General features: G+C 43.1%; 1 protein-coding gene across 1 annotated transcript in view; it reads left to right on the forward strand.

Moving 5' to 3' along the window:
- The first annotated feature begins 8374 nt into the window (after window positions 1-8374).
- Window positions 8375-26414, forward strand: part of PALLD (palladin, cytoskeletal associated protein) — a 35260-nt gene continuing 17220 nt past the window's right edge. Inside the window, exons 1-4 of the mRNA XM_010151005.1 lie at window positions 8375-9064; window positions 21102-21237; window positions 23635-23736; window positions 25795-26016. Of these exons, the coding sequence (XP_010149307.1) occupies window positions 8550-9064; window positions 21102-21237; window positions 23635-23736; window positions 25795-26016 (975 nt within the window). The 5' untranslated portion in view covers window positions 8375-8549. The remainder of the gene's footprint in view (window positions 9065-21101; window positions 21238-23634; window positions 23737-25794; window positions 26017-26414) is intronic.

Genomic DNA, 26414 nt, shown 5'->3' on the forward strand with positions numbered 1-26414 from the left:
GTGGCAGAAATGCTTATGTGCAATGCTGCTGTGCGTTCAGGCACCGAGGGCGCTTCGGCTGTTTTTCATATTCGGTTTCTTTGCAACAAGGAGAATACTTCACTTAACCAGAGCTTTGTCTATCCGCTAGGCCGTTCGGGAAAGAAAGCTGAAGCAGTTTGTCCGAACCTGAAACAAGCTCTTAACTGCAGTTGGAGCCAGGCAGCTATGGAGCACGGAGGGGCTAGTTACGTGTCCCCTGTTTCAGGTGACAGGGATCAGTGGCAGGGAAGCAGTGGAAGGCAATGAATGCATGAGATGGTCTTCACCAGTGCTTTTAAGAGGCTGTCTAAGAGGGCATCTGGGAGGAAAAATTCTCCCAGTACGTCTGCAAATATCCCTGGATGACACCGATCCCTAATACGGCAGTACCTGCAGATACCTGAGGAAGTTTGCAGCATGCACAGCAACTGCGGTTATTCATCCTTATAAGTGTCTTTCTTTTCACTGCCATAACTTAGATTACCAACCTAGCTTGCCTGACCGGGATATAGCACCCTGCACCAGATTGAGCACAGGATGGCATTGTGATAGGATTACTTTGGAATAAATGCAACACAAGTTGAGTAATGCTCAACTAACAAGTGTAGTGTTATTTTCCCTTTCCGATGCTCTTGGAAACCAGGTTGAAAGATTATGAGTGTCTCTAGCAGCTGCTGTTCCTCCTTCCATAAAAGTTAGCGTATGTTGTTGATGGGGTTATTTTTATGTGTATGGAAGGGCTTCAGCAAGAATGGTGCAGTACTAAAACTTCGTGGTCCTCTGATGGTGCTGACACCTAAAGTGTGTAAGTCGTAGTGGGAGAATCTGAGGGGTGTACAGTTATTTCATATAAATACCAGGTTTTGCGTATCGTTTTTCTTTCCAGTGGTTCTTTCTCATATGGTATTTTAAGAACAGGGTACCTCCAGTGAGCTTCAATAACACAGGCTGCGGATACGTCAGCTGGTGATATCCAAGTTTTGCATGAGGCAGGGACCCGCTCGAGCGTCAGAACTGTGAATACAGAATGGCTAGTAGAAGGGCCTGGAATCTCATCTCTAAAACAGCCTTAACTTCTTCAGGTGGTTTTAATTTTTCTAAAAACACACTGACAGCATCTGTGTGCTCCCATTGATGTCAGGGCATCCAGTAGCTACTCCTTTTGGTTTTTCTTTTTAATATGATGTTCACTCTTCCTCACAAAAATACCCATTTCGATAGTACGGAGCAGTTCTCTTCACCCATAACCCGAAGAGCAGACACTTGGCAGATACTGGAATATTAATACTGAAAGAAGGTCCAGTTTTAAGCCCACTGTAACTGTTGGTGGGTATGTGTAAAAAATAAGCACATCTCCTAACTTTGGTGGCCTGTGGTAGATGGAATGTGATGATTTATAGAGCATCTTGTTAATCAAATATATTGCATTTAAAATAAGTAAAAAGACAGCTGTGCATGTGCTGTTCCAGGGGCAGCACTGAGAAAACGTATCATACTGCATCTAGAAGGAGAGTGGCCATCCATCTGATTTTCTGCTCACTTTTGGGTGTAGTCTTTAGTACAGTTTTTCAAACCTCTTTTTTTTTTTTTCTCCCCATGTTTTCTTTCAGTACAGAGTATAACTTTCCACATGGTATGATACAGTTAGAGGCAGAAGACCTGTTTGTCCTTTTACAGGCTGGTTCAATCCTGCGTTCCAAGTCATGATTTCCTACATTTGGGGCCAGTTCAGCTGTAAATTAGAGCCTGTATTGCTATTAATATCTTGTTACAATTTACCTCTTAAAAACATAACGCTTTTGGCTTCCTTTATCAGTAAAACTGGTTACCTGTGCCTTTTTTTAGCTGTTACGTCCATCACTGGACGTTCTGTGGGCTGGTTATGTAGCACTACTTAATTACCAAGCCAGGCAGGTTTTTGACCACCAGACTAATTCTTATCATCTAACCCTACCAGAGGTAGGAAGTTTAGCCATTTTGCTGAAGTTCTATTGTGTCTTTATGACTTTTGGGCACAATGAATGTGCACAAGAGCACAGTTTCCTCTCTTTCAAGCTAAACATGTTATCTCACGGCTGCATGTTTTGAAAAATGTCCCCGCAGTGGCATAGAGAGATGAAAAATGGTTCCTGTCTCTAAGGGAATTGCTTGTGTTCACTGCATACTGGCACTATTACTGCTGTTGGTTTCCGTAGCAGAGGAATTACATTGATGCCATTAACAGATAATCAAACTGTAATGGAAAATGGGCACAGGTACAACTGCCACTCTTTAGGATAGACAGAAACATCTTTAACAGCCAAGTTACAGCAGGATTTCCTTAGGAGAGTTCAGAAACCATGCAGATACAATGCAGATGGCTTATGTGTCTCTTCTCAGACGAAAAATCAAGCTTAGTTTCATAGTGGGCTCCTAACCCTGGGCTGTGTTAGTCTTGCACCGTACTGATTTTTCCTGAGTGTGTTAGGTTACAGTGAAATTAATTATGAGCTCTTCTGTATATTAACCTGAAATACAGAAAATATTACTTGTGGTGAATCTGCCTTTTCAAATTGTTAAGCTTTGAAGGGCAAGTAATAAAAGCTTTAAAAGGTTGAAGGTGGTGTAGGTGGTTCCTAGTTGTAGTTATTCAACTTGAGGATTAAATTGCAGTGACAACCTGCATCCTCCCTGAAATCTCTTAATATAGCCAAAAAATATCTCTGAATGTTTGCAAGGTAGAACCCAAACTGCTGCTGGTTTTTGTTTCCCCGCCCCACACCCCTTTTTTATTTTATCTGGTCATTCCAGCCTGACATAAATGTGAGGCCTTGAAGGATTTTGAAGCAGTAAAGCATTTCTTCCTCGCGATGTAAGTGATTGTTCAGCGTCAGGAAACTTCATGCCTGAGTAAAGGCTGTTGTAGCCATACAGCCTGAAGGCCGTCTGTCTGTTGGATACTTCGGATTTTTTGTTCCAAGGGGCATCTGTTCCTTTATCTGACTTTCTGGCCTTGTCATACATGTGCATTTTTAACACTTTGAGTGAACAGTACAGTTGGAATCACTTCTGTGTTCTGACTGTTTATTTTCTGTACTGCTGTTAATTAATTCATTATCTTAAGTTGTCATTTTTAACAACTCTCGACCATTGATAAATCTGGTGGGAAATGTTGAATTATATTAGGAATTTTGCCAGAGTACAATTGCAGATATCAGAGACTGCCATAAAACTTCGTACGGTTGGATGCGTGCATTTCAGTCCCTGAAGCAGGAACTGTTGGACGAAGATTACCCGTTTGCAACAGTACCACTTCCAGGAGTAAAATACAAACGTTGTGGCTATAGAAGGCAAATCAAAGGGTGTGTTTTGTCAAGTCAAAAGTCTGCCGTGCCAGAGGTTCTTGGTGACATGGAAGTCGCTTGTACCTGAGGAGAGCCTTTGCCTTTTAGTACAGCGTGGTGGTGACCCTTTCCCTTTCTGTCGTGACCTAGAGCTCTGTCGTGACCCTGAAGCAGTACTCAGGAGGTAGGTGTTCGTTGGAAGGTACGTTTCATGGAGATGGGTAGTTGTTCCCTCAAAGCACAGAAAGCAGAGGTTTCCTGGCATTGGTTTCGAATCTTAATTTAGAAACTAGCTCAAGCTTTTAAAGTTGTGGTTAATTCTGATAGTTTTCATTCAAAACCTTCCTGCGCTTTTAATTTCAGAGGTGTGTTTTGTATGTTGCTGGAGACAAAATCTCTTTCTCAGAGGGCAGATTGCTGGTAGGATTGTGAGGGGGTTGGTCTGCTTTTGCTCAGGAATGACTTGGCGCAGAAGTGAGCCTGTGATTTTTCCGTACGTGGGGTAGAGAGGACTTTCTTTCAACAGAAATTGCTTTTCTTTGTCTGCTTTCCATTGGCTCCTTTTCTTTTGTTAAGATCAGGAGGGCCAAAATCAGGAATTTTGAAAAGTTATAACATAGGGAAAAAAAAAATTAATCTTGGTTCTTTATCTTGGTTTATATCCACCTACTCTGGATATTTTGTTGTAAACCACTGGATAAACTTCAGTGCCCATACCACACTTTGTGCTAGACACTGCCTGGTTGGGGTTTGTTTTGTGTCTGATGGATTCCCTCGAGGCTTGGACAACATCCCCTACTTTTGGAGAACCTCTCCCTCCAGGATAAATCGTCTGGATGAAAGGGCTTCCATAGCAATGTTTGTGTTTAAAGGGTACCCCGAGGAGCTGATGAGTGAACTGCAGGTAGTAGGGTGCTTCCCAGAAGAGGGGCATTGTTCCTCTGAGTAAATGGGGTTTTATGTTCCTCACAAACCTAGCGATGTAAGATAAAAATAAGGCTGGTACGTGTCTCAGTATTGGGAACCTGTGAATGAGCCTGCCAGAGAACTTTCAGTATGAAGGAGTTACTGTGTCCCTGGAAATGCTGTCTGCTGTAGTGTCCTCTGCAATCTGGTACCCAGTCCCTATTGAGGATTTCAGAGATACACCACCATCTATTTACCTCCCCTCCTCCATAGCACTTGGAGTTACGGTTCCTGAGGGTGGTTCTTACCCGTTTGGTTCTCAAAGTCGGGGAGTTTGAGGGGAATTATCAAAACACTGTGGTGCAAAAAAGGAAAAAACATTATGAAAATGGGATAAAAAGATAAAGCGGCCTTTTGTAATCTAAACCAAGTGCATACCTCAGGACATGAATTCTTGAGTAACTTAAAATATGCTGTATGTATTGGCATCCTTAGGGAAGATTCTGATCGTCTCTATCCGCTTTTTTCTCATACGATCAGTGTTTTGCTTTTAAAACGGTAATATTATGTAGTTGTCTGCCAAGAAACCTCACGTCTCTAGCCTTCCCTTTGAACATCTGTTTTCAAATGTTTCTCCCTGTCATTTTAAAGTCATTCCGTTACTGAGCAGGTTCCAAGTGCCCAGAAGTGAACCTGTGCGGGCAACTGTTCCCACAGGCAGCGCAGGCCGGAAACCTCGCCTCTGCTGCCGCTAGCGTCTGCTTCCCTTGAAACACCACTGCTTTACTGTGTGCGTTCCTCTAACTGGCTTAGTCTGCCTGCTACGACATCTGAAAACGTATATAAAAAACTTGGTGAAGAACATCTGGTATCGAACAAAAAAGTTGTAAATACCGAAGCAGACCTTTTGAAAATATTTGTACTACTAGGCCTGCTTTTCAGGGAGTTGCTGAAATTTCTCGTTATTTGCTTTACCCTAAATATGACCCAATTATTTACTTTGCCATTCACTGGTTGAATTTTACTAAGAATTGATTTTCAAATGTTCATTCTTACATTGTTATAGTCAATTACTTGGCAAAAGGAAAATCTCTGCATGAGAAAATACCGTTTATTCTCTGTTTAAACAAGCTTGGCGCGTTCCCTGAAAGCATGTGTGCCCTTTAGAACACTGGGATTGCAAAACGTATTTCAGCTAATTGGAAAGAGGATGTAATTAGTTACATTAATTTTTCCTGTAATCTCATCCTAAAACTGCACCCTTTTTACTTCCCTCCTTTGTTTCCCTCCTACTGATGAAGGCAACATAAGAGACCAGTTCCCTTGCATCATTTTGACCTGCTGGGCGCTCTATCTGTGACACAGCAGTGTTTCTGTCCAGGGACCTACCTGACCAGAGCTTCCACTGCTGTCAGTGTCATTGCAAAGGAGGATTCTTCATAACGATGCATCCCACGGGATGCATCTGCTCAAGAAATTAGGCAGTACAGGGCAGTATCTGCTCTTAAATAATAGCTCTGAGGTGAAGAACATTCCTTTGCAGGCAAGGATCGTGCGTTTCTACCGCTGGAATGAAAATTTGGTCTTAGGAGGTCTTTATGGTTTTTTGCTCCATAGGCTGATGTGATAATGAATGTGTCTGCATGTTATTTCTCAAGCAGACATGCACTTGCCCTGTCTGGACCCTAAGCTGATCAAAAGCTTTGCAGATGGAATTAGAGCTATCTGAGATAATGAACGCTGGCTTACAGGCCTGTAGATTCCTGTGGCCTCAAGTCAGGCTTAGCACGAGAGCAGAAGCACCTCAGGTTTGCCTGCCACCCTCCTGTAGACGTAGCCTGATTCTGGTCTTTGCTTCCGCCCGGACTGGTAGAGCAGCAGTTCAGTGGCAGGCGCCCTGGGAGCACGCTTGACCATCTATGGCCCTGTCCATGTTATTTGTGTTACGCTGTTGGCTGGGCACATCGCCACGTGACTTGGCAATGAAAATTTTAAAAGCCCCAAGACAAGACACTCTGACTTGCTTTCAGCACAAGTTGGGTAAACATAGGAGTGTTGGAGACAGCTAAGTTTCTCCTATATCCATTTACAATATTAAATTGCCCCCATTTTTTAACCTTAGCCTCTCGATAACAAATAAAAAAATGATTGGGGTTGCTTGTGATGTAAAATAAAATAAGTAGTATTTGTAAATAATTGCAGAGGTATTAGTAAGTCTGCAAATACTCAGATTAAAGATACAGAATGATCTAAAAGTAGTAATCTTCCAGGACTTTCTAGTTCCAATGAGAGGTTACCCAAAGTCTTTCTGTCATCAGCCAAGAAAGTCAAATGATGATGGGAACGAAAATTGTGTCGCTTTAGCCCGTGAATTATGTAATTTAGCAAAAATAAAAGAAAAAGGTTCAGCCTGTGTCCTACGGAGTGAAAAGTTGAACTGATAGTTTTAGAGAAGCTATTGTCAACGTTTAATTATAATATTTACCAGTGAACTGCAACATTTCAATGTTCTTGTTGCTGATCTAATTAAAAAGGAAAATGCAGTCTCCTTTTAAGTACTGGAATACACAGTGAGATGACTGATGTTGCCAGAACTGGACAGTCTTTAACAGTTGCTTTTTCTCTTTTGCAGTAAATGTAAACAATTGCTTTTTCAGTTTTCTGTCCTAAACAAGCTTACTCCGTTTTTTTCTTATCTAAGCAATCACCCCTGGTCTGTGATCATAAGCAGAATTACTGTCAGAAAGCACTTTCTGGGAAGTGTGGATGGTTGGAATATCAAAATTAATCGTAGAGTGGAAAATATGACGATATTACTATTTCTACTTTTGTTGCTACCAGCAAAAGTGTATTGTGCCAGAATCATACATTCATATGCCATGCATTAAGCAGACAGCTTCTAAAATTCCTGCTTAAATGGCCTAAATTATAAATGAACAATGGCACACATGGATATAATCAAGTATTTATGTATTAAATACACAGAAAAGGTACGTGTGCCTATGCTGAAACTTTGTGGACATCTGGAGTATTAAGATAAAGTTATGATTTCCAGCTGGCCCATGACAGTTTTTAAGCAAGCCAATCCTGATATATTTTAAGATGATAGACCACACAGTTAATTTTGGTCTCAGTGTCATTCAAACGACTGTATTGTTTGCTGGGGGGCGATGCTAGCGCATGGTCTGGTTTGCTTCACTGCTTGAGCAGATTGCCTTTTTTTTTTTTTTAAACTTAATTAACAGTTTTGAGTGCTCCTGCATACTTGATTTTTAGTCTTTATTGTTCTGCTCGTGATTTTTAGCTGGTAGTACGCAATTAGCAATTCCTCAGAACTGTATTCAGTATCTACTAAGATAGGTCTCAGGACCTACAGTTAAGAATGAAGCCTGGGGAAAGAAAAATGGGACTAAAGCTATGGGGAAGCTCAATTCATCCTTTCCTTAGGTTACAAAGGTTACAGATGTTTCTTAGAAAAGTCATCTTGGCTCATCTGCATGGGTGGATCTAACACAGAAGTTGGTCCCTTGTCTCCAAGTACCTCATTAGAAGTATGGCAGTAATTAGGTCGGTCTGAACAACCCACAGTCTACAGCAAATCAAGGCTGAAGCTGTCACTGGGCAAATATCTGAGGCTTATAATTGAAAAAGGACGACTGAATGAAATAGGCAAGAAATGAAAAGAAACCTTGTTAAGGACTTGAACATTCTTACCATTACTTACGTTATCTGGATTGCTACTTTAACTAAGCATCTTCAATTTGTCTTATGATTTAGAATTGAAGGCTCTATTAACTTCTATTATGCATATACATTTTTCCATTACTTACATTATCTGGATTGCTACTTTAACTAACAATTTGTCTTATGATTTAGAATTGAAGGCTCTATTAACTTCTATTATGCATATACATTTTTCCCCCTTCTTGAGCTCAAAGAACAGACGTTTATAGCAATGCTTTAGCTCTGAAGAAATAGGGCTATTTGAGATATGTAAACACTGTGAGCTTTCCCTGCCTTCTGATTTTCCTAGACCATAGATCAGTGGAACTTTTACCTCCTTCCCAACCAGCACTGTGTGACTGATCCTCTTTTTGTCTGTTTTTTCCCTCCTACAGGGACCCTATAAAAATACAACAGCTGCAGAACCAAATTCGTCTGGAGCAAGAAAGTGGCCAGTGGTATCGTCACCAACAGCAACCTGATCATCAGCAGCGCCCTCCCTCTTCTCCTTCCTTTCCTCCTCCCCCCTCCTTCCAGGAGCTTGAGTCCAGCCAGTCTGTCACCTCTCCTGTGCCAATGAGTATTCTTAACTCTCATACTTCCCCAACCATGCAGTCTTCCAGCTCCTTCAACTATGCTCGGCCTAAGCAGTTCATTGCTGCTCAGAACATCAGCCCTGCTTCAGGTTACGTGACTCCGTCTTCAGGATCATCTACATCCAGCCTTCCTTCTCCTATGTCTCCAACTGCTCCTCAGAAACAGTTTGGGAGGGTGCCTGTTCCCCCTTTCTCGCAGCAGTTTGCTCCAGAAGGGGAGTACGCCTGGTCTCCTCCTTCTCCATCCCCTCCGCCCCCGCCTCCACCTGTCTTTAGTCCAACCGCGACATATCCGGTGTGCGATTCCTTTCCGCTTCCACCTCCTCCACCTCCTCCTCTTCCTTCACTTTCTTCACCTTCCCACAGCCTGTCTCCAACTCCCAGATTGCCTAATTCCGGCCAATCTCCAGCAGCTTTTCTCAGCTCCATGCTACCATCCCAGCCACCGCCCATTGCTGTCAACGCATTAGGCCTCCCGAAAGGAGTGACGCCTCCGTAAGTATCAGCTAACGAGCTCCTCGAGGTTGACTCTGCTGAAGATTATTGCACTTGCCTCACTTGATACTCTTCTAGGTTCCTTTGCTGTTACCCCCTACCTAAGAGGGAGAGATGCGTGAATCGGTTGCAAATGCCTCTGTGCTAGAGATGGGATGGAGGTTTTTTTAACCCTCTCGGAAGTGAGATTCTGAAGGAGTCCTACGGAAGGAGCGCGCAAAAGAGGAGAAGCTAAAGCTTTAAACTGGGGTTTGTGAAACTGTGAAAGCAGCATCAGAAGGCTCTGCGTGCCCAGAGTGGTGGAAGGAGATCCAAGCAAACCCTTCTCATGACCCAGTTCTTTTAAAGTCACATATTCAGTGATCTTTGCAGCCTGGGTTCCTGGGTTTGCAGTTCCTGGGTTCCCGAGGGCAGAGAAATACCAGTTAGAGAGAGCATTGTTCAGAAGTCCCTATAGCTTTGTGGTTCTTAAAGTACAAGGTATTAAAGTATACATCTGACAACAAAGGGCTCATAACAATATATTGACTTTTGGCTAGAGTTTTTGTTCCGAGGAAGTTTGGGAAAGGGTTTAGGAGGGGATTTAGAAAAGCAGTGCATAAAAACAAACAGAATTCCTCCCCCTAACAACTCTGCATACTTGTTTTCCCCTTTTGTCTTCTCTAAAGGCCAAAACTGTATTTTGGATCATGTCAGCTCCCATCATAGATCAGTTTGTCTTTCCACTGGCACTAGACTCTCATTCCATCCTTAGAGAACAAAGAGAAGTGCTGGAGAACAAAAATGAGAATAGCTGTATCCAAGGCTTATTTATAACTTTGTCCAGAAGTTTGTCTAAACATATCGACAGTATCTAGGTGACTTGCTCAGCTACATACCGTTGCGCTGGGAACTTCTGTTATTTCAGTCCAAGATACAGGAAGGGAAGAGAAGGAAGAAAGCCAGCAGATATCTGAGTATTAAACCATGTATATGCTTTAAAAAGCATTTCTTTATCTTGATTTCTGTCATATGGCTCATTATGGAGGCTGGCCATAAAACAGATTTAGGCGAAAAATTAATAAATAGTACAGTTTTCCCTTGCACTCACAATATTTGTGATTTTCTGTGTCCTTGTGCTGGCTGAGTTACCCTATTGATGCTGACTGGTGAAAATTGCATGATTCATTTACTGACAGCTGGACAGGTAAGCACAGCCCAGAAAAGCCTGCCATTGCCCCCGATTTTCCAGGGAAGGGCTCTAGTACAGCTGTATAGTTCTGGATAGGGACTGGATTTCTCTTTCAAGTTCCTTTCTGTGTGAGGGTGACAGCAGCTTGAGCCTCTGCCGTGCCCCTCTTCCCTGGTCATGCTGCCTTCCTGCACTCCCTCTCGCTTGAGGCATTGGCTGTCTTATTCCTCGTTCCCTGTGATCTTTGGACAGAGAGGCGACTCTGCAAGGATGCTTCCCCCTTCCCCACGCCCCTCACTTCCCCAAGCCCAGCAGCCCGTCTGGGTGCGCGTGTGGTGGTGTGTCTGTGCCCTGGGACAAGGCAGCAGCCTCGCTCAGGCTCTGAGCTGAAGACGAGGCGGTTGGCTGTTTGGCCTGCGTTCCCTCCGGAAATGTAGTCCAGATGGCAGCTGGATCATGTTAACCATACTGAATGTATGTATCATTCCTATATACATGTGTGTGTGTATGGAATGAGCATTTGTCATCTGAGTTATAACATTAAAACACGGTAAAAGATGTACTGAGTGATGCAAAAAGAAGAAAAATCTACCGTCTTGTATCTTTGATGCCAATTTACCACGGCCTCTCCTTTTTCATTTTGCTGTGTAGGTTAGCAATATCTGGTGTGTCTTGCTGAGTAAATTGTTCTGTTTCCCATCTTTCTCATCCCACTCCTGAGCAGTTCTTCCCCTTGCCTCCCTTCCTCTCAGTGCGTTTGTCTCTTCTGCTTTGTGCTGTAGTCTCAGTTCTTCCCCCCACTTTCACTTTTTGCTTCTTTTCCCTCGTCTTTTGCTCCAGCCTCACAAATCCTCTTTTCTTGAGCATGTTTGTCTTCCTGAGATGCTGTCAGTTTTGAGCCACTCAGAGTATCCCGTAACCTCAGCCTGTAGTCTCACCATGAACTTCATGATCTCCGAGGTGCCTTGGTTGAAAAGGGTGACACTACTTCCCAACAGCGTGCCGTGCAGACTGGGTGCAAGACACGAATTGGTGCAGCGTTCAGAGTTTTGCTTCAGCCCAGCATCTAAAATGCTTAGTCAAGTCGTTTAGCTTTGTCTCTGCTTCCTGATCAGTCATACAGTGGTGACACTCAGCATATGGTAGCAGGTCGCCAAAAGTGAACGAGACAGAGTTTGAAAGGCCTTTCACGGAAAGGAGGTGCATTTTTTTTTAACTAGATACTCCAAATCCAGTGTTAGAAGTGGTAGGATTTCCTCTGTTGACAATAACTTCATGATTTACTATTATATTTCTACATCAGTGGAAGTAGACTTGGACCTGTCACAGCACTTACGCACATCAGCACTTTCCTGTCGAGTGCCTCTGGCAGGTAAAATGCTCTTCAAACAGTTCTCCTGTCTGCTTTCAGTGGTTGCGTGGCTCCCTTCGCTTTCCTTGTCTTTTTGTGTGAGTGTGTATTTCAAGGTTGGTAATTCACTGTTCATGTTTCATTAGATGGTCTTTTTTACCACGGTTGTTTACTCTTCTCCTTTCCCAGGCGTGGGTACCGTGACACTCAGAGCCAAGTATCTGAAAGAAAACAGTAAATATTTAGCCTTGCCAGAGTCGCTTGTAATTACCAAAACCCATTGTTTGGCAGAGTAGGAAATTCTGCAGACTTCTTTTAAAAGAAGTCATGCATCTTGACGGCCCGTGGAATTTATTGAATAATTATTTTTCCACGCGTATCCATGATTTTTTTCATTACTAAATCTCATCACGATTGCAGATCCGCTCCTCGGAATCGGTACTTCATAGGCATTGTTTTTATTTTCTTCAGATCGCTTTTGTGGTAGGAGCAGGATAAAAGTAAAGTAGTAAACACTGCAGATGGAGGTCACTGGTTTTGAGTTGGCCAAAGGCGGCGTCGGTGAAGCTTTCTGTAAAACGGAAGACGTCGTGGCTGTATACACGCCGACAGCCTTCATTTCTCCTCACGGAGTCAGACCTTCCCTCCACCAGCTTTCTGCAGGCACTCCCTTTCCAGTGTACGTGTTGTCCTCCTTCCACTTAAAAGATAAGTTAATCCAAGGAGGTGTTGTGCTTCTGGTTGTAGAAGAGGTCAGACAACACATCTCTTTTCCATCCCTCTACTCCCTGAGCTCACAGACATGCTAATGTTTAAGCTGAGGGTTGGCATTTTCCCTGGTTTATGGACCCTGAGGCTCCCTGGAAGTGACAGTATTATCTACCCTGGTTTGATCAAATGAGTATTCTTTCCAGTTGATAGGTTTGAAAGCATTGCACTGGGGGTTGTTTGTTTAGGGAGGGGTTTTTGTTGTTAGAGCCTTTCCTGAATCGCAGGAAGAACTACAAATGAATATACTACATCCTACTTGGACGTCTGAAACGTGGAAAGCAGCTTTGTGTCATTAGTACTACTAATTCACCCGTAAATACTTCAGGCATTTATTTGCAATAGTTGTATGGTAAATGTTTCAATCGGTTAAATTATATCTCCTCTTCCCAGTAAGCTCCAGGCACTTTGTGGTGACCAGGTCAAGCTGTGACTGTGGTGGTGGTAGCTGAACAAGCTTTGGGAATAACCTTATTTTTTTATTAATGGGGCACATCTGAGGAATTCCTGTCTTGCCAGAGCATAGTGTTATTAAACAAAAGAGAAGTGCTGGTGGAACTGCATAGTTAATTAAGTTCTTATGGGAATTATGAACACTTGACAATTACTTCCAAAGTGAAGCGTGGCTGGAGTAAGATTGTTGGATACTGTTCTTAAAAATCTCAGGTTTTCTCTTTCTTTACCCAAAGAAAACTGTAGGGTGGGGGCGTGTGCTGGATTCAGGTTAGCTTTTGGTTACAAAAGACTTGTGGGGACCAGAGTTTATCTAGAAACCTAGAATTGAGGGGGTTTTGTCCACAGATGAATCTGTAGAAACTAGAATCTGGTCTTCACTGTTGATTAGAAAAATTACATCTGTATGAAATTCATATGAATTCTATCTAGTATGAGAAGAAATAAACAAACTTACCAATTCTAGGTGAGCACGTATGTTGGTGGGTTTACATGAGCATTTGTGAAAGCAAAAATTAATACCGTGAGAAAGTTTCAGTGAGGATTTAGTAAATATTTAAATAACAAGAATATAAATCCTGCTATGAAAAGGTGTGGAGTCATCCCACCTGGTGAAATGGAATCTCCTTCTAAGCATAAAACCCACGTAGTGTCAGCTATAGAAATACCCTTTTGAAAGCAACTTTAAAAGTACAGTATTATTTTAAAGTAGGCATTTTTCCTTAAAGTAGATTTTATTTTTTTTTAGTAGATAACTTTAGTCACAAACAAAAAAAAATCTGTACACAATTGGTGGAAGAACGTGACTCTATATTTACTGCTTTCTGGAAAAGAATGGAAAAGAAAATACTGTTTTGAACACAAGATTGTCTAAAGTACATTGTAAAGTGTAATGAAATAAGCTGCCTTTATCACTCTACCTCATAAATTTAACTGCTGTTCCAATGATCTCTAGAGCATTAAATCCCAATCTTGAAGGAGATTCCGTGGGAATTCACAAGAAGAGCAACATCAGGGAGAGATCTGAACTTTGATTGAGTCAGGGCTGCGGGTCTGTTCTTGCAGCTGCCTACTGGGACTTGCGCAGCAAATTCTGTCTCAGCGCTGACACGCGTAACTTAGTAAGCCCTGCGTTCCTTCAGTCAGCCAGCCGTGATGGTGACCACGCTGAGGAAGAGGAACACTTCTCCTTTTACCTCACAGCTCTCACCAGGCTGCCAGTTCAAACGCTGGCTTTGTGTAAACTGTGTGGCTCTCCTGTGTAGAGGGGACATTTACTTTTCCCATTTCTGTGAATGGTGTGTCTGGCACAGCTGTAAACATGCAGGTTACCTGAGGTGTGATTGGTGTGAAAATAGTGATACATAAGAGGAAGTACCTTGGGTAAGAGTTCCAGCGTCACACTGAGGTGTTTCCTTGCTTCTGGGGGACCTCGCCTCATCTCTGCCCTACCTGTTCAGTCATACCTGGGCTTACCCTTGGGTCTCAGGATAATCCATCTGAAGACAAGGATTTCTGTAACTGGGAAAATGGCAGAACATATTAGCGTTTGCATTTCTTCTCAATCCCCAATTTTCTTAAGCTATTGCTCCTGTACATTAGACAGTCTGTTGAAAGTTTCATATAGAATCACAGAATGGTTTGGATTGGAAGGGACCTTAAAGCCCATCCAGTTCCACCCCCCCTGCCATGGGCAGGGACCCCTTCCACTAGACCAGGTTGCTCCAAGTCTCATCCAGCCTGGCCTTGGACACTTCCAGGGATGGGGCATCCACAGCTTCTCTGGGCAACCTGTCCCTGTGCCTCACCCCCCTCTGCGGGAAGAACTTCTTCCTGATATCCAATCTAACCCTCCCCACTTTCAATTTACCCCCGTTCCCCCTTGTCCTGTCACTCCCTGCCCTTGTAAAAAGTCCCCCCCAGCTTCCTTGTAGCCCCTTCAGGCACTGGAAGGTGCTATAAGGTCTCCTCGGAGCCTTCCCTTCTCCAGGCTGAACACCCCAACTCTCCCATCCTGTCCCCATGGCAGAGGGGCTCCAGCCCTCAGTACCTTAAGGGTACTGTAAGGTGACCAGTGAACTTACCCGAGAGAGTTAGTGCACATACCTCTGCTGGAGAGGGAGGCTGTTTGCATCATTGCTTTGCAGCTTTTTTTGGCCCATAGGGTTTTTGGTTTTTTCCTTTGGCAGACTTAATTTTATAAATTTATATAATTTTATAAATTTTAAGCAGATCTGAGTGCCACAGAAATGTCTGTGAATGTAAAAACCAGGTACAGTGCTTGATAGTTATGGAGACATTAACCAGTAGCTTTTCATCAACTGGAGTAAAGGCTAATATTTTGACTGTATTAACTTTTCTCAGGCCAGAGTACGTTGTTCTTCACAAGCTGCTTCAAGATTTCAGGACTGTGATGACTGCATGAGCCTTTTCTACATTCAGGAGCAGTCAGTGCTTTAGTGATATTTTTCCCCCCCCGACCGTCTGTTCGAGTATGATGTGCTGTAGCACTCTCAGAAATGCAGATAAGGTTACTGGTTCCAAAATAGGTAATATTTTTTAAATTGATACCCAAATTTGTGAGCATCTTTCGAAAAGCAAATGGCACGTACGTAGCTGTGATAACCAGCGCAGCACAAGGTGGAGGGATAATTTGCTCAGGTGGGGAAGGACCTGAACTGGAGACTGAAAAAAGCAGTGATTCTTTGTTTACTGAGTAAAAATGCAGTTTTAAAGATAAGCCATGGACAAATGAATTTTTGGTGGTAGGCATGCAGTTTGTAGGTGACTTGTTCTGTTTTATCTCACCATTCAGAAGGATCAAACTTGCTCAGAAATATGTATTACTCATGTCTGGTTTGATCCTATCCGATGCTGAAGGATGACTTCTGGGTTGGGTGTTTTTTTTTCCTTCCAACTACAGTTTCATAACCTTTTCTCGGGTGGCAGAAATAATTGAACTTTTGTTACTGTTGCTTCATTATAGTGCAAGTCATCCTTAGCCCTCAGGCATTCTCTTAATCCAGATGCACGTAAGGTCACATTACTGAACAGGCCTGAGGCCTGGTCTCCGCAGCGTGTAAAACCAGCACGATTTTAATATCCAGCTGCAGCTTCAAAGTTTGTGACCTGTTACAGCGCTTGTAGTAACTTCATTCTTACAGTAAGTGAAAAATGTGTTAAGCGGGCAGGAATTAGCTGTATTTTTGGAAGACTTCAGTTTTAAAAGGAAAAATCAACTTACTGTTCGTTACCTCAGTACCAGAGAATTGATTTGAATTTCTGTGAAGCTGAGCCATATTGGCTGCAAACAGGAATTTGTTCTTGGAAGGGTAACAACAGCCAGCCTGTTGCCCTTGTTTACACTGTAAAAGGTACATAGGAAAAGAGGGAATTGCATCCAGCCTGCGCTCTGTGTAACTAAAACATGAAAAGTACTGCTGGTTTGGCCTTCCTTCTAAACAAATGTTTGGGCAAATATTCAAAACTAAGGAGAGCCAAGCCGAGGTTGCAGCAATCTTTGCTGTCAAAAACCTCTGTGTGAATTAAGATGACTGAGTTTTGGCAATTTTGCTGGGCCCTTTCTGAGCAGAAGAAATCAGGCTTGTGTGCGGCCCTGAGTGACTGAAGCGAGTCATGTTCCAAGAGGTGCTTAAAACCTACATGTGAATTGCAACCTGATTCTCAAAGGCTGATAGTTTCTTTGCACATTTGTGGGGGTGGTTGTGTGCTCAAGGCTACTGGTGCCAATATCTTGAAATATTCTTTCTCCATCTATCTCCTGCTACCTCAATACTCCGAAAAATCACATCATGCGAAGGACGAGCATGCAAATACGTAAATGAACGCGCAGGTGGTTTCCCTTGACAGTATCCCTAAGACAACAAGAAAGCTGATGAGTCACTAAGGAGGACACAAATCTTACAATCTTAATGCAACCAGATAAGGGCATGTAAGGATGGTGAAAAATAATGTGCAAAGGCAGCCAAGGAAAGTTTGCTGCCAGGCCGTCTTGACGTGTCAACCACCTCTCAAGCTGAAGGGATCTGTCCTTCAGGGAATAGGTTGACCCAAGGGCCTTCTGTTCGTTGCCATTCCCTTGTAGCCATTTTGAAATTCATCCCAAGAAGGTATGTCTTAAGAGCTAACTTGGTGTGGGGGTACGTGTGTGTGCGTATTTTAACATGTATAGTGCATGGAAAGAGATTGGAGTGACGGGGTGGACATAGAGCATCTGCAGGAGGAATTGCATTTCCTCTTGCACCTCTTCTTTGTCCCAATTTAAAGTAGTCCAGTAGGAGAGAGAGCCTTTCTAAAGGCGTTTGATGGCATTTTGACTGATACTCATTTTTATAGTTACATTTTTAAACCAACCACTTCCTTGCTTCAACATTTTTTTTGTAAATGTAAGTAAAGAGAAGAGAATCTCTTTTTCAGGCAAGTTGCTTTAACCAGGTGTTGGAGGACGCTTCCACACCCCCTGTGCAAAGCTCAGGGTGTTCTGCCACATGACCAGAGATCTGGAAGGCTCAGATCAGGGAGTCTGCCTCTCCTGTTAACAGTTACCAGGGATCCCCGGGCTGTTGCTGAAATGCTTGCATAGCTTATTCTTAAATAAAATTCCTTAGCTTCCCGACGTGACTTGTTCCAGTGTTCAACTGTTGCTCTTGGAGGGTAGAGGAAGGGGAGATCTACATTGGTTTTGTCTAAGCAAGGCCTGTTGTTCATCACGTTGTTGTCGACTTGTCAGTGGACACGGGGAGTCGTTGAATGCCAGCGATTTTCTGATGCTTCATGTTTGATTCACCTCTCTGTATCAGCTCTCCTCATTTCCTGACTAAATAAACAAGATATTTCTGTGTGTGTATGTGGCATAGCTTGTCACAAAAGCTGTGCTTTTACAACCATCTGACACGTTTCTTGTTCTGAAACTTTCCAATTTGCTGTATTTTTCCCCGAAGTGCAGTGGTTAAAACTGGATTTGGTGTCCAAGAGCAAGGAATTAAGGAAAACCAATTAAATTTCATGTCTTATGCTAATGTGTCCCAGAATTGTATTTCTTTTCCTTTTGAAATAATGGTGTTATTGTCCAAGTTTGAATCTCTCAGATTCTTGAGAGATGCTTAACATGTTAGTGTTAATTTTCCATTTGTACTGCTGTCATTTTTGCTGAGTTTCATCATTAGACCACCTCTAGATTAATTACGAAGCGTATTGTAAATGGCATTTGTTACCTGCACACGAGTTGCAACCTCCGCGAGTTCGGTGTCATCACCCAATTTGAGAAACGTGCTTTTCTTATTTCACTATTTCAGTTGTTAGGGTTGAAATACTAAGTACTGAACTTAGAATACATAAACCTTTTGAAAGACCTCATTGGTCTATATTCTTCCAGCTTGATAGGGGGGAAAAGAAATCATTGTTACTCCCTGAATAGGGTTTTCAGGCAGTTATATGGCCATACAATAGAAATATCAGCCAGACTCTATTTCCCTGATTTACTAGGGAACTTACGCAACTCCTGAAGGCTTTTTTGGAAGGCAAACACTGACGTGTATCGAAGCTACTTCTTTTTGCCTATCTTAATTTCCTTATTATCCTCCATTGTTTTGAAATGGACTGTCATATTGGAGTCTTTTTTGTTTAGTATGGCCATTGGACTTAGTGACCTGTAATTCTCTAGTAAAAATGGGTTGGTTTGTTTGTTTCGTGGTTTTTGGTTTCAGAGATAAGTGATAATGCTTCAGAAAATGCTTCCTCTTGCTATTTGAAATCCACTTAGTAGCACTTAGAGCATCCCCCTCTCTTCATGCAGTGCTGTGACTTTCTTGGGTAAACTCTGCATTTTACCTTTACAGCCTGGTGAGTGCCATGGTGAGTCTTCTGCTGAGACTCTCTTTACCATTCAAGTGTGGAATGTGTAAGAATATGAAATGAAAACTGTACTTCTTAATGTATCGCTTGGAATTTTCAAGGTAGGATGCACCTCCATTCGGAGGTGGCACAGGGCTCCTTCGAGGTGAAGCCAAATTTGAAATTTGCTGCCTTGAAGTTGAGCGTATTTGTGTGTGTGTCCTTACCCAAAGAGTGACAAAATTTGGTTCCATGGCAGTGCTGGGCTGGATGGGCTAGGAGACTGGAAGGTGAAGGGGGAGACTGTGAGGAGACAGATGCCACCTTCCCACTAGCTTTCCTGCAGTTGGTCCAGCCTTCCTGAGGGCCATTACCTTCTGATCCTCTTATCCCACCTTCTGTCCCTTTTCCTTCCATATCTTCCTTTACATTTATTGTCCCCAAATTTCTTGAAGCATCTCTTGAAGAGGCCTTACCCCTTCCACTTAGCGTTCTCTTGCCTCCCTGTAGATGGGATAATTTTCCTGACTTCTCCTCCGCTCTCTTTTGGAGAAGGAGACTGTCTATTATTCATGACTGAGAACACCCCCAGCCATATTCTGAGGGAGTTACTCTGCCTGATGATGGAGAAGATCTCCTGCTAACAGCTGAATATTTCTAGGGTGAGGGATGTTGTTCTCCAGCTCCTTGTAACATCAGGCGAATGCCTGCTCTTCCACTGGTGTGATTTAATGTGGAAAATGCAGTTCTTGTAAAAAGAACTTCACAGTTTTCCCTGTTTAAAGTTACTTGCAGCAGCAGAATATGAAACGCTTTAAGAATTTGGACAGAAATGCTTTCAATTACTGTCTTCTCCATCTAGTCACTTAATTCCTTTTTGGCTTTTGACAGCATATGTGTATTATTTCCTTTTAACTAATGCTAAAAACTACCATTGAAAACACTTGCTGAAGAATGAGTTTTCTAACCATGTTATAGAAATGTAGTACCAAACAATATCCAACAAGATTTCTTACCTTCCTATGATTCTTCTTTAACATTTTAGTGCTGGTAGTTAAAAATTTAAGTTGTGTATTGAAAAGAGCACACTGTCCCTGCTACAGGCCAGGATGCTGTTGGCCACCTTGGCCACCTGGGCACACGCCAGCTCGTATTCAGCCGCCGTCAGCCAACACCCCCAGGTCCTTCTCTGCCTGACAGCTTTCCAGCCCCTCGTCCCCAGGCCTGGAGCGCTGCCGGGGGTTGTTGTGACTGAAATGCAGGACCCAGCACTTGGCACTGTTGAACATCATCCAGTGGCCCCCAGCCCATGGATCCAGCCTGCCCAGGTCCCTCCGCAGGGCTCTCCCACCCTCCAGCAGACCAACACTTCTACCCAACCTGGTGTTCTCTGGAAACTGACTGAGGGAGCACTCAATTTGATCCCGTAGTTTGTATGTCATTCCCATGTAATGGGCTGAGCCTTATTTAGTCAATTAAGTAAAAAAAAAAAAACAAACAACCAAAAAAAACCCAAACGCTTAATCAGTATCTGTGTTTTAAGCAATGATGTGTGACTTCGCTGGAGAAACGGGGTGCACTGCGTGGTGTTAATTTCTTCACAACTGTGTAAAAACAGCAGAGGTTCAGTAGAAACCACCATTATTTCCAGCGACAGAGCCATCGTAACGTTACTGAAAAGGGTTAAATATTAGCACAGACCGGAGAAAAAGAAAAAAAAAAATTCCTGTGCCATTCCAGTAAATAGGAGCAAGAGCTCCTGAAGGTGCAGGCGTAACCTGTGGTACGAGGAATAGCTTAGCCCTGGGAATGCAAACTGCTGGATGGTTACTGCGGCGCTGTTGGAAACTGCTTTACAGGGATGGTGGTTCGTCAGTGTACCCTGGGCTCTGAATGGCTCTTCCTTCAGAAACGACATTCACATGTTGCTTTCTGGGTATATGTTCACAGAGATAACGAAGAATCAACATGAAGCTGTGCATTGCAATGCCCTAACAAGGAATTAGTTAATAATTAACGTAGGAAATTAATAGTTAACTGCCTTGTCTTGCCTCTTTCTGATCTTTGTTCTTCTGGTACTTCACAGGAATGTAGTTTATCTTCCATCCCTGCTTATCTGGTCATGCTTTCTCTTTCACGTTTCCTCTCACTTGCTGTATTGCCGTTGCTCATCGGTTTTCTCTCAGCGCAGGGTGTTTACAGCCAGCGCTGCGCAATCCTGAGCCCGGTTCTGACTAAGGCGCGGACGAAGCGTCGTTTCAACGTTGTCCTTAACCGTTTGATCCGTGATGGGAGTTAGAAGGGATGGCGTAGTAAGGCGCCAGACTTCTCCTTTCAAAGCCACAATGTCATTTTCTTCACTAATAGCAGGGGTTCTAGAAAAATTCCTAAATAGCAATGATTTCGGGAAAGCTCATGAATTTTTCTGTGCTGTTTTGCAGGGGATTTCCCAAGAAAACAAGCAGAACTGCTAGGATAGCATCAGATGAAGAGATTCAAGGGTCAAAAGATGCTGTAATTCAGGATCTGGAAAGAAAACTTCGCTTCAAGGAAGACCTTCTGAACAATGGGCAACCGGTATAAAACCATACAGTACCCTGAGGGATGGGAGTGGGCACCACGGGTAGTTTCCCAGATACGCTGCGTATGAACTACTTGTTGTACATTACGTTTGTTTTATGTATTGATTATTTTTAATTACGTTTGCATGAGGAATGACGGCGTACATTCTGGCCTATCATTCCTTCTTCTGACAACCTTAATTGGACTTCACAAAGTGATGGAGGTCTCAAAGATGATGAATTCGCATGAAGGGCCTGTGCAATCTGGGTCTCCGGGGCTTTTTCAGCCTCGGAGGCCGTTGGCTCTTGGCTGTTCATCACGAAGTGGCTGACCAGTAAGCGTAGGCGTAACGCTCGATCAGTCCAGGCTCATTCTACCTTTTACCCAGGTATTGGACAACAGGGAGAAAGTGTAGGTGTAACTGGACATCAGAGGGGGACAAGGCAGGCAAACATCATGAGAAACAAGCCTTTAGGAATCGGGCGTCATTAGATCCTGCAGTTGTGGGACTTTGACCAACAGGATAAAAAACAACCTATAGTACTAACTTAGAGACCTTATCAGGACTTGACAACCTGGTTGAGGAATCAGGAAAGGAGGTAAAATGAGCATGTCAGACAGTTGAAATGCACAGCCACAAAGCTCTCTATGTTTTTTTTGGCATTTTAAGATGTGCATAGAAGATAAAATATCAAACCCTTCCTGCTTGTTGATGAGAAGCAACTCTGCTAAGACTTGATGACGGTTACTAATGCATTGATTTAAAAGTCTTTGAATCGGGGATCACAGATTCACACAGATTTGCAAAATGATCCCTTTTAAGAGGAAAGTAATTCTAAAAATTTAGACTGTCGCCCCTGTTTTGTCAATGAAATGTTTTCAGCAGCATCTGAATGCCTTGGGATACCTTTGTGTCCCTGAAAGGTCGCGTGCCTTAGCTTTCTCAGGCCCGTGCTCAGGGGTTGGCTACTGCGTCTGAGCCGTGGGCTGTGGTGTGTTAGTTCCAGGCAGCCTGTTGAGTCGGAGTACCTGGGCCACAGCTGGTGGATTCCGGTTCTTAGGAAGGTTGACAGAGTGAAGTAGGGAAAACCTTCAGTGACTGATGCTTCTGCACTTACCTTTTTCCCTTGACAGCGTAGGGTTTGGCAGTTTTCTGTAGCAGTTAAGCAGAATCACTCTCATAGTGTCCGAGTCCCTGTTTTTTCCAAGGAGGTGGGCTGAGCATGACCGTCATGCCTATTTTGGAAAGTGAGAGAGATGTTTAGCCTGGACAAATGAATGGAATGTCCTGAGAAAGCCCACATGGCCCGAGGGGAGAACTAAAAAAAAAAACCCAAAACCCTCCAAACAAACCCACTGTAATCAGATGATGTGGGAGCCTGAACCAAGTAAACTCCAGTTTTGTGCTTGCCTTGAGGCTTTTGCCTTGCAGATCGCTGTGTTGGGTGATGCTGTTTATGTAGTCATGGCTGTGGGCGCTTGGGGTGAGCAGAGGAGAAGCTGAAGTGAAGAAGAGTTCACGGCTTCCAGCGTCGGTACCGAGTTGTCAGGAGTTTCAGCCCGCTGGTTTAGCGACAGTATGACGTCTCCTAAAAGTTAATTTCAGTGAGCTTTATTTTTAGAAGTGGAAGCATTAACTAGGCGTAATGTATTACAATTTTAATTCTTTCCTTTTTCTGTTTAAATGAGGCATTGCAGCATGTGATGAGTTTGTCTTTCATCCACTGGCTTTTTTTTTTTCTTTTTTTGTTTGCAATGCTGATTTGTAAGAAAGTGTCCAAATGCCTGAAATGTGTTATTGAATATAGAAGAACAAATAAGAATGAAATAATTGGATTGGACACTTTATGGTTTTCTTTTACCTTATTTTACCTTCTGAGTGTAAATTGTCTTTTATAAGCTGTCTTCTTAATTTCCAAGAGTAAGAAGAAGTAGAAATGTAAAACCTGAAAGAACATATTTTTCTATAAAGCTGTCAAATTTTTGACAGACCAGTCAAGTGGAGTAGCATCTCCCTAACAGTTGTGGCAGAGATTTCTCCTGCGTGGTTCTAACAAAAATCCAGCAGAACGACTAGGAGTAAGATTTGGGATGATTCGACATGCACTTTTTTTGATGGCTGTGCTGGTTTAAGCAGTTCCTATTGCTCATTCCTGCCCAAGTTCCTGGCAAGAGGATGGAGACAAATGGTAGGGGCAGGGGGTGCTTAAGCCGCAACAGCCACTTGTAATGCCAAAAAAATGCATCACAAACTGCGGTCAAAAATTTCCGTTAGCAACATATTGCTGCTCTTTTATTAGGATTGCTTAAAGCATCGCTTACTGTCTAACTGTCTTGTAGTTCTTACTGAGAAATAAGAGCTTTTCTTTCTTCTTTTCCTTTCTACTCATCCCCTTTTTATTTTTTGTTCAGAGATTAACGTACGAGGAAAAAATGGCCCGTCGATTGCTGGGAGCGGACAGTGCTGCAACTGTCTTCAATATACAGGAACCAGAAGAAGAGCCTGCTGTACAGGTGCCACATAGCTCCACAATTTCATAGGAAAATACAAAATTCCTTTCAACTGCTCATTTTTTACAGGCTGATTGTCTTCATTGTCTTGTGTAGGATTTTTTTTTTTTAAATACACAAGACGGGATGGTTTTGATTACACAAGTCATGTGTTAACTATCAGTAAAGTAAACTGGAGGATCACATATGCCTATGGCTGAATTTTTCCATAAGGTGGAGAGTTCTCAAACCTCTCAGCTTTAAACTCTTCTGTTCATCCTATTCTGTCCTGACCTTTAAGTCTCTCAAGGCAAAAATTACCTACTGTCTTGAAACCGTCTTCTCTTTATTTGTGTAATCTTTGGATGCAGACCCAAAGCACGTCAGCAAGTCTGCTTGAGGGGCCGGGTAGACGTTGGCCGTCGTTCGGATGCCAGAGCTGCCGTTGGGAAACGCGTAGCGTTCGGTGGCTTCTGTTGGCACCTCAAGTACTGTCTCCTGATTTAAAACCCTGCGAAACTGCTGTGGATGTGTCTTGGTGGTCTTTCTGCCTCTTCAGCTCTCTTTCTACCCTTGCAGGAAGCTCGCTCTGTTGGTGCTTCTGTAGTGAGTCCTGTGGATACTCAAAAGGTTAACGTTTTCACCTTTTTCTGTCTCGTGTTTTTTTATTTTACCTTTTTTTTTTTTTCTTTTTTCCTCTCTGTCATCTTTGCCCATTCCCTTCCACTGCTCTTGGTTAACAACAGGAGGTCACTTAGCATCAATAACTGGTGAGATCTGCTCCACGTTCCCTTCGGGGCAGCAAAGTTGTTCTGTAAGCCTAACTGAGCAGCTCAGTCACTGTAGCGGAGTGCTCCGGTACCTTTCTGCTGTGTTGTGAGCATACACTGATACCGTCCTGTACCCGAGTCAGGGGTTCTTTGTGATTTGCTTTATGATAAACTTTCAGGGAACAAAGAAATGTGAAACATGCCTGGAGTTCACAAAGGTATTTCTCTTTCCATTTTTTTACCGCTACTGAGGGCTGTTAGTTCCCTAACCACTTAGTAGAAAGGCTGCAACTCATTCCCAGGCCGGAGTCAGTAGCAGAGGATGGGCATGTGAAAGGAGGCTTGGTATGAGGCGTGTTCTGCCTTAAATAAAATAGAGGTCAGTGGCCAAAGTCATTGGAAAGAATGCCTGAATTTCTGCTGACTGCGATGAGCGTGGCTAACAAAGGTAATTTTTTCCTGCTCTGAGCTTTCTTAGGCTCTGGCATTGCCTTTGTTGTCACTGAAGGTTCAAAGCAGGACTTCTCTACTGCAAAGCAGGTAGAGTGAACAGATCAAGAAAGTTTCCCAGTACCTGGATAGCAGGTTCAACCATGCTGCGGTGTCTTACACCGCACGAAACTTCCTGCTCTTCTCTCTCTGTCTTGAACACTCACGGCAAATTTTGGATGTGAGGAAGAAGTGATCATTTTGGCCAGACAGAGGGGACCATGGCAACACGTGTGAAGGGAGGAAGCGGTCGTGAACTGCCAGCGTTGCCGTTTTCTCTGTTGGTTTGGGTTGTTTGGGGTTTTTTCCCTCACTTTCACAGGCAACTGTAAACAAAGTCATTTTAGCCTTCTGGTGCAGGCTCTGTTCCGGTTCTATGTAAATAGCAGCTGTGAACCATATGGTCTTCTGGCCATCTGGAAAGAAAACCCACCCCAAACCAGCCTCTACCCTCCAGGAAATACTAATGTGTTTCTTTTGACTTTATGAACCGCTTCAGAATTCTTTTATTCTTGCAGACTGCTTTTAAAAAAAAAAAAAAAAAAAAAGAAAGCAACCAATTACTTTCCTTCCTCTTATAAATTAGACCTTAAGATAACGTGGCATACTGTTTTTGCCTCACACCAGATGTCTTCGGTGTTTCACAGGGAAGTTAGTGGAGGCACAGATTATAGCGGTTTTCTTCAACGAGATAGGGTTTGCTTTTATATGTAAAACCTTAATGTGTAGTCAAAGATCAGTAGAATAAAAAGACCTTGGGAGCACATCTCGCTGGGCAGTGCTTGGAAACTGGGCACTAATGCGACTCTTTCTTGTTTGACAGGAGTATAAAGTCTCCAGCTTTGAGCAAAGATTGATCAGTGAAATTGAATACAGGCTGGAGAGGTCTCCTGTGGAAGAATCGGATGATGAGGTGCAACATGGAGATGAACCTACTGATAACAGCTTGTCACCATATTTTGAGATAAAGCTGAAGCATTACAAAATCTTTGAGGGAATGCCAGTCACATTTACATGCAAAGTAGTAGGAAATCCGAAGCCAAAGGTAAGAAAAGAGGATAAATGTTTCTGGAAATGCTCTGGAGGGTTCGATATCAGTACCTTACAGTCAGCCCCTGGACTCTGGGGCTGCATCTTACAGGAAGAGCAGACATTCTCTTTTGACAAGAAAGACTCTTAGCTGGTATAAACTGTCAAATCTCTTTTGCCATCACTGGAATTACTTAGACTTGTGCTAGGCAAAAAGCCTACTGTGAGGCTTTGGCTCTTAGTTACTGCCTACCAAGACTTCATCTCGGTTATTTTACCTAGAAGTAATGCTTCCATCATTTTCAGAGTTACCTTCAGGATACCCCTGTACCACAGAGTGCCGTGCAGTGCTAGAAAACCCCATGGGAGCTGGCACAGTAGTCCCAAAAGCAACCTCATCAGGTTAACATGGGT

This window comes from Eurypyga helias, unplaced genomic scaffold (genome assembly GCF_000690775.1).
Source record: "Eurypyga helias isolate BGI_N326 unplaced genomic scaffold, ASM69077v1 scaffold11814, whole genome shotgun sequence".
Classification (NCBI taxonomy): Eukaryota; Metazoa; Chordata; class Aves; order Eurypygiformes; family Eurypygidae; genus Eurypyga; species Eurypyga helias.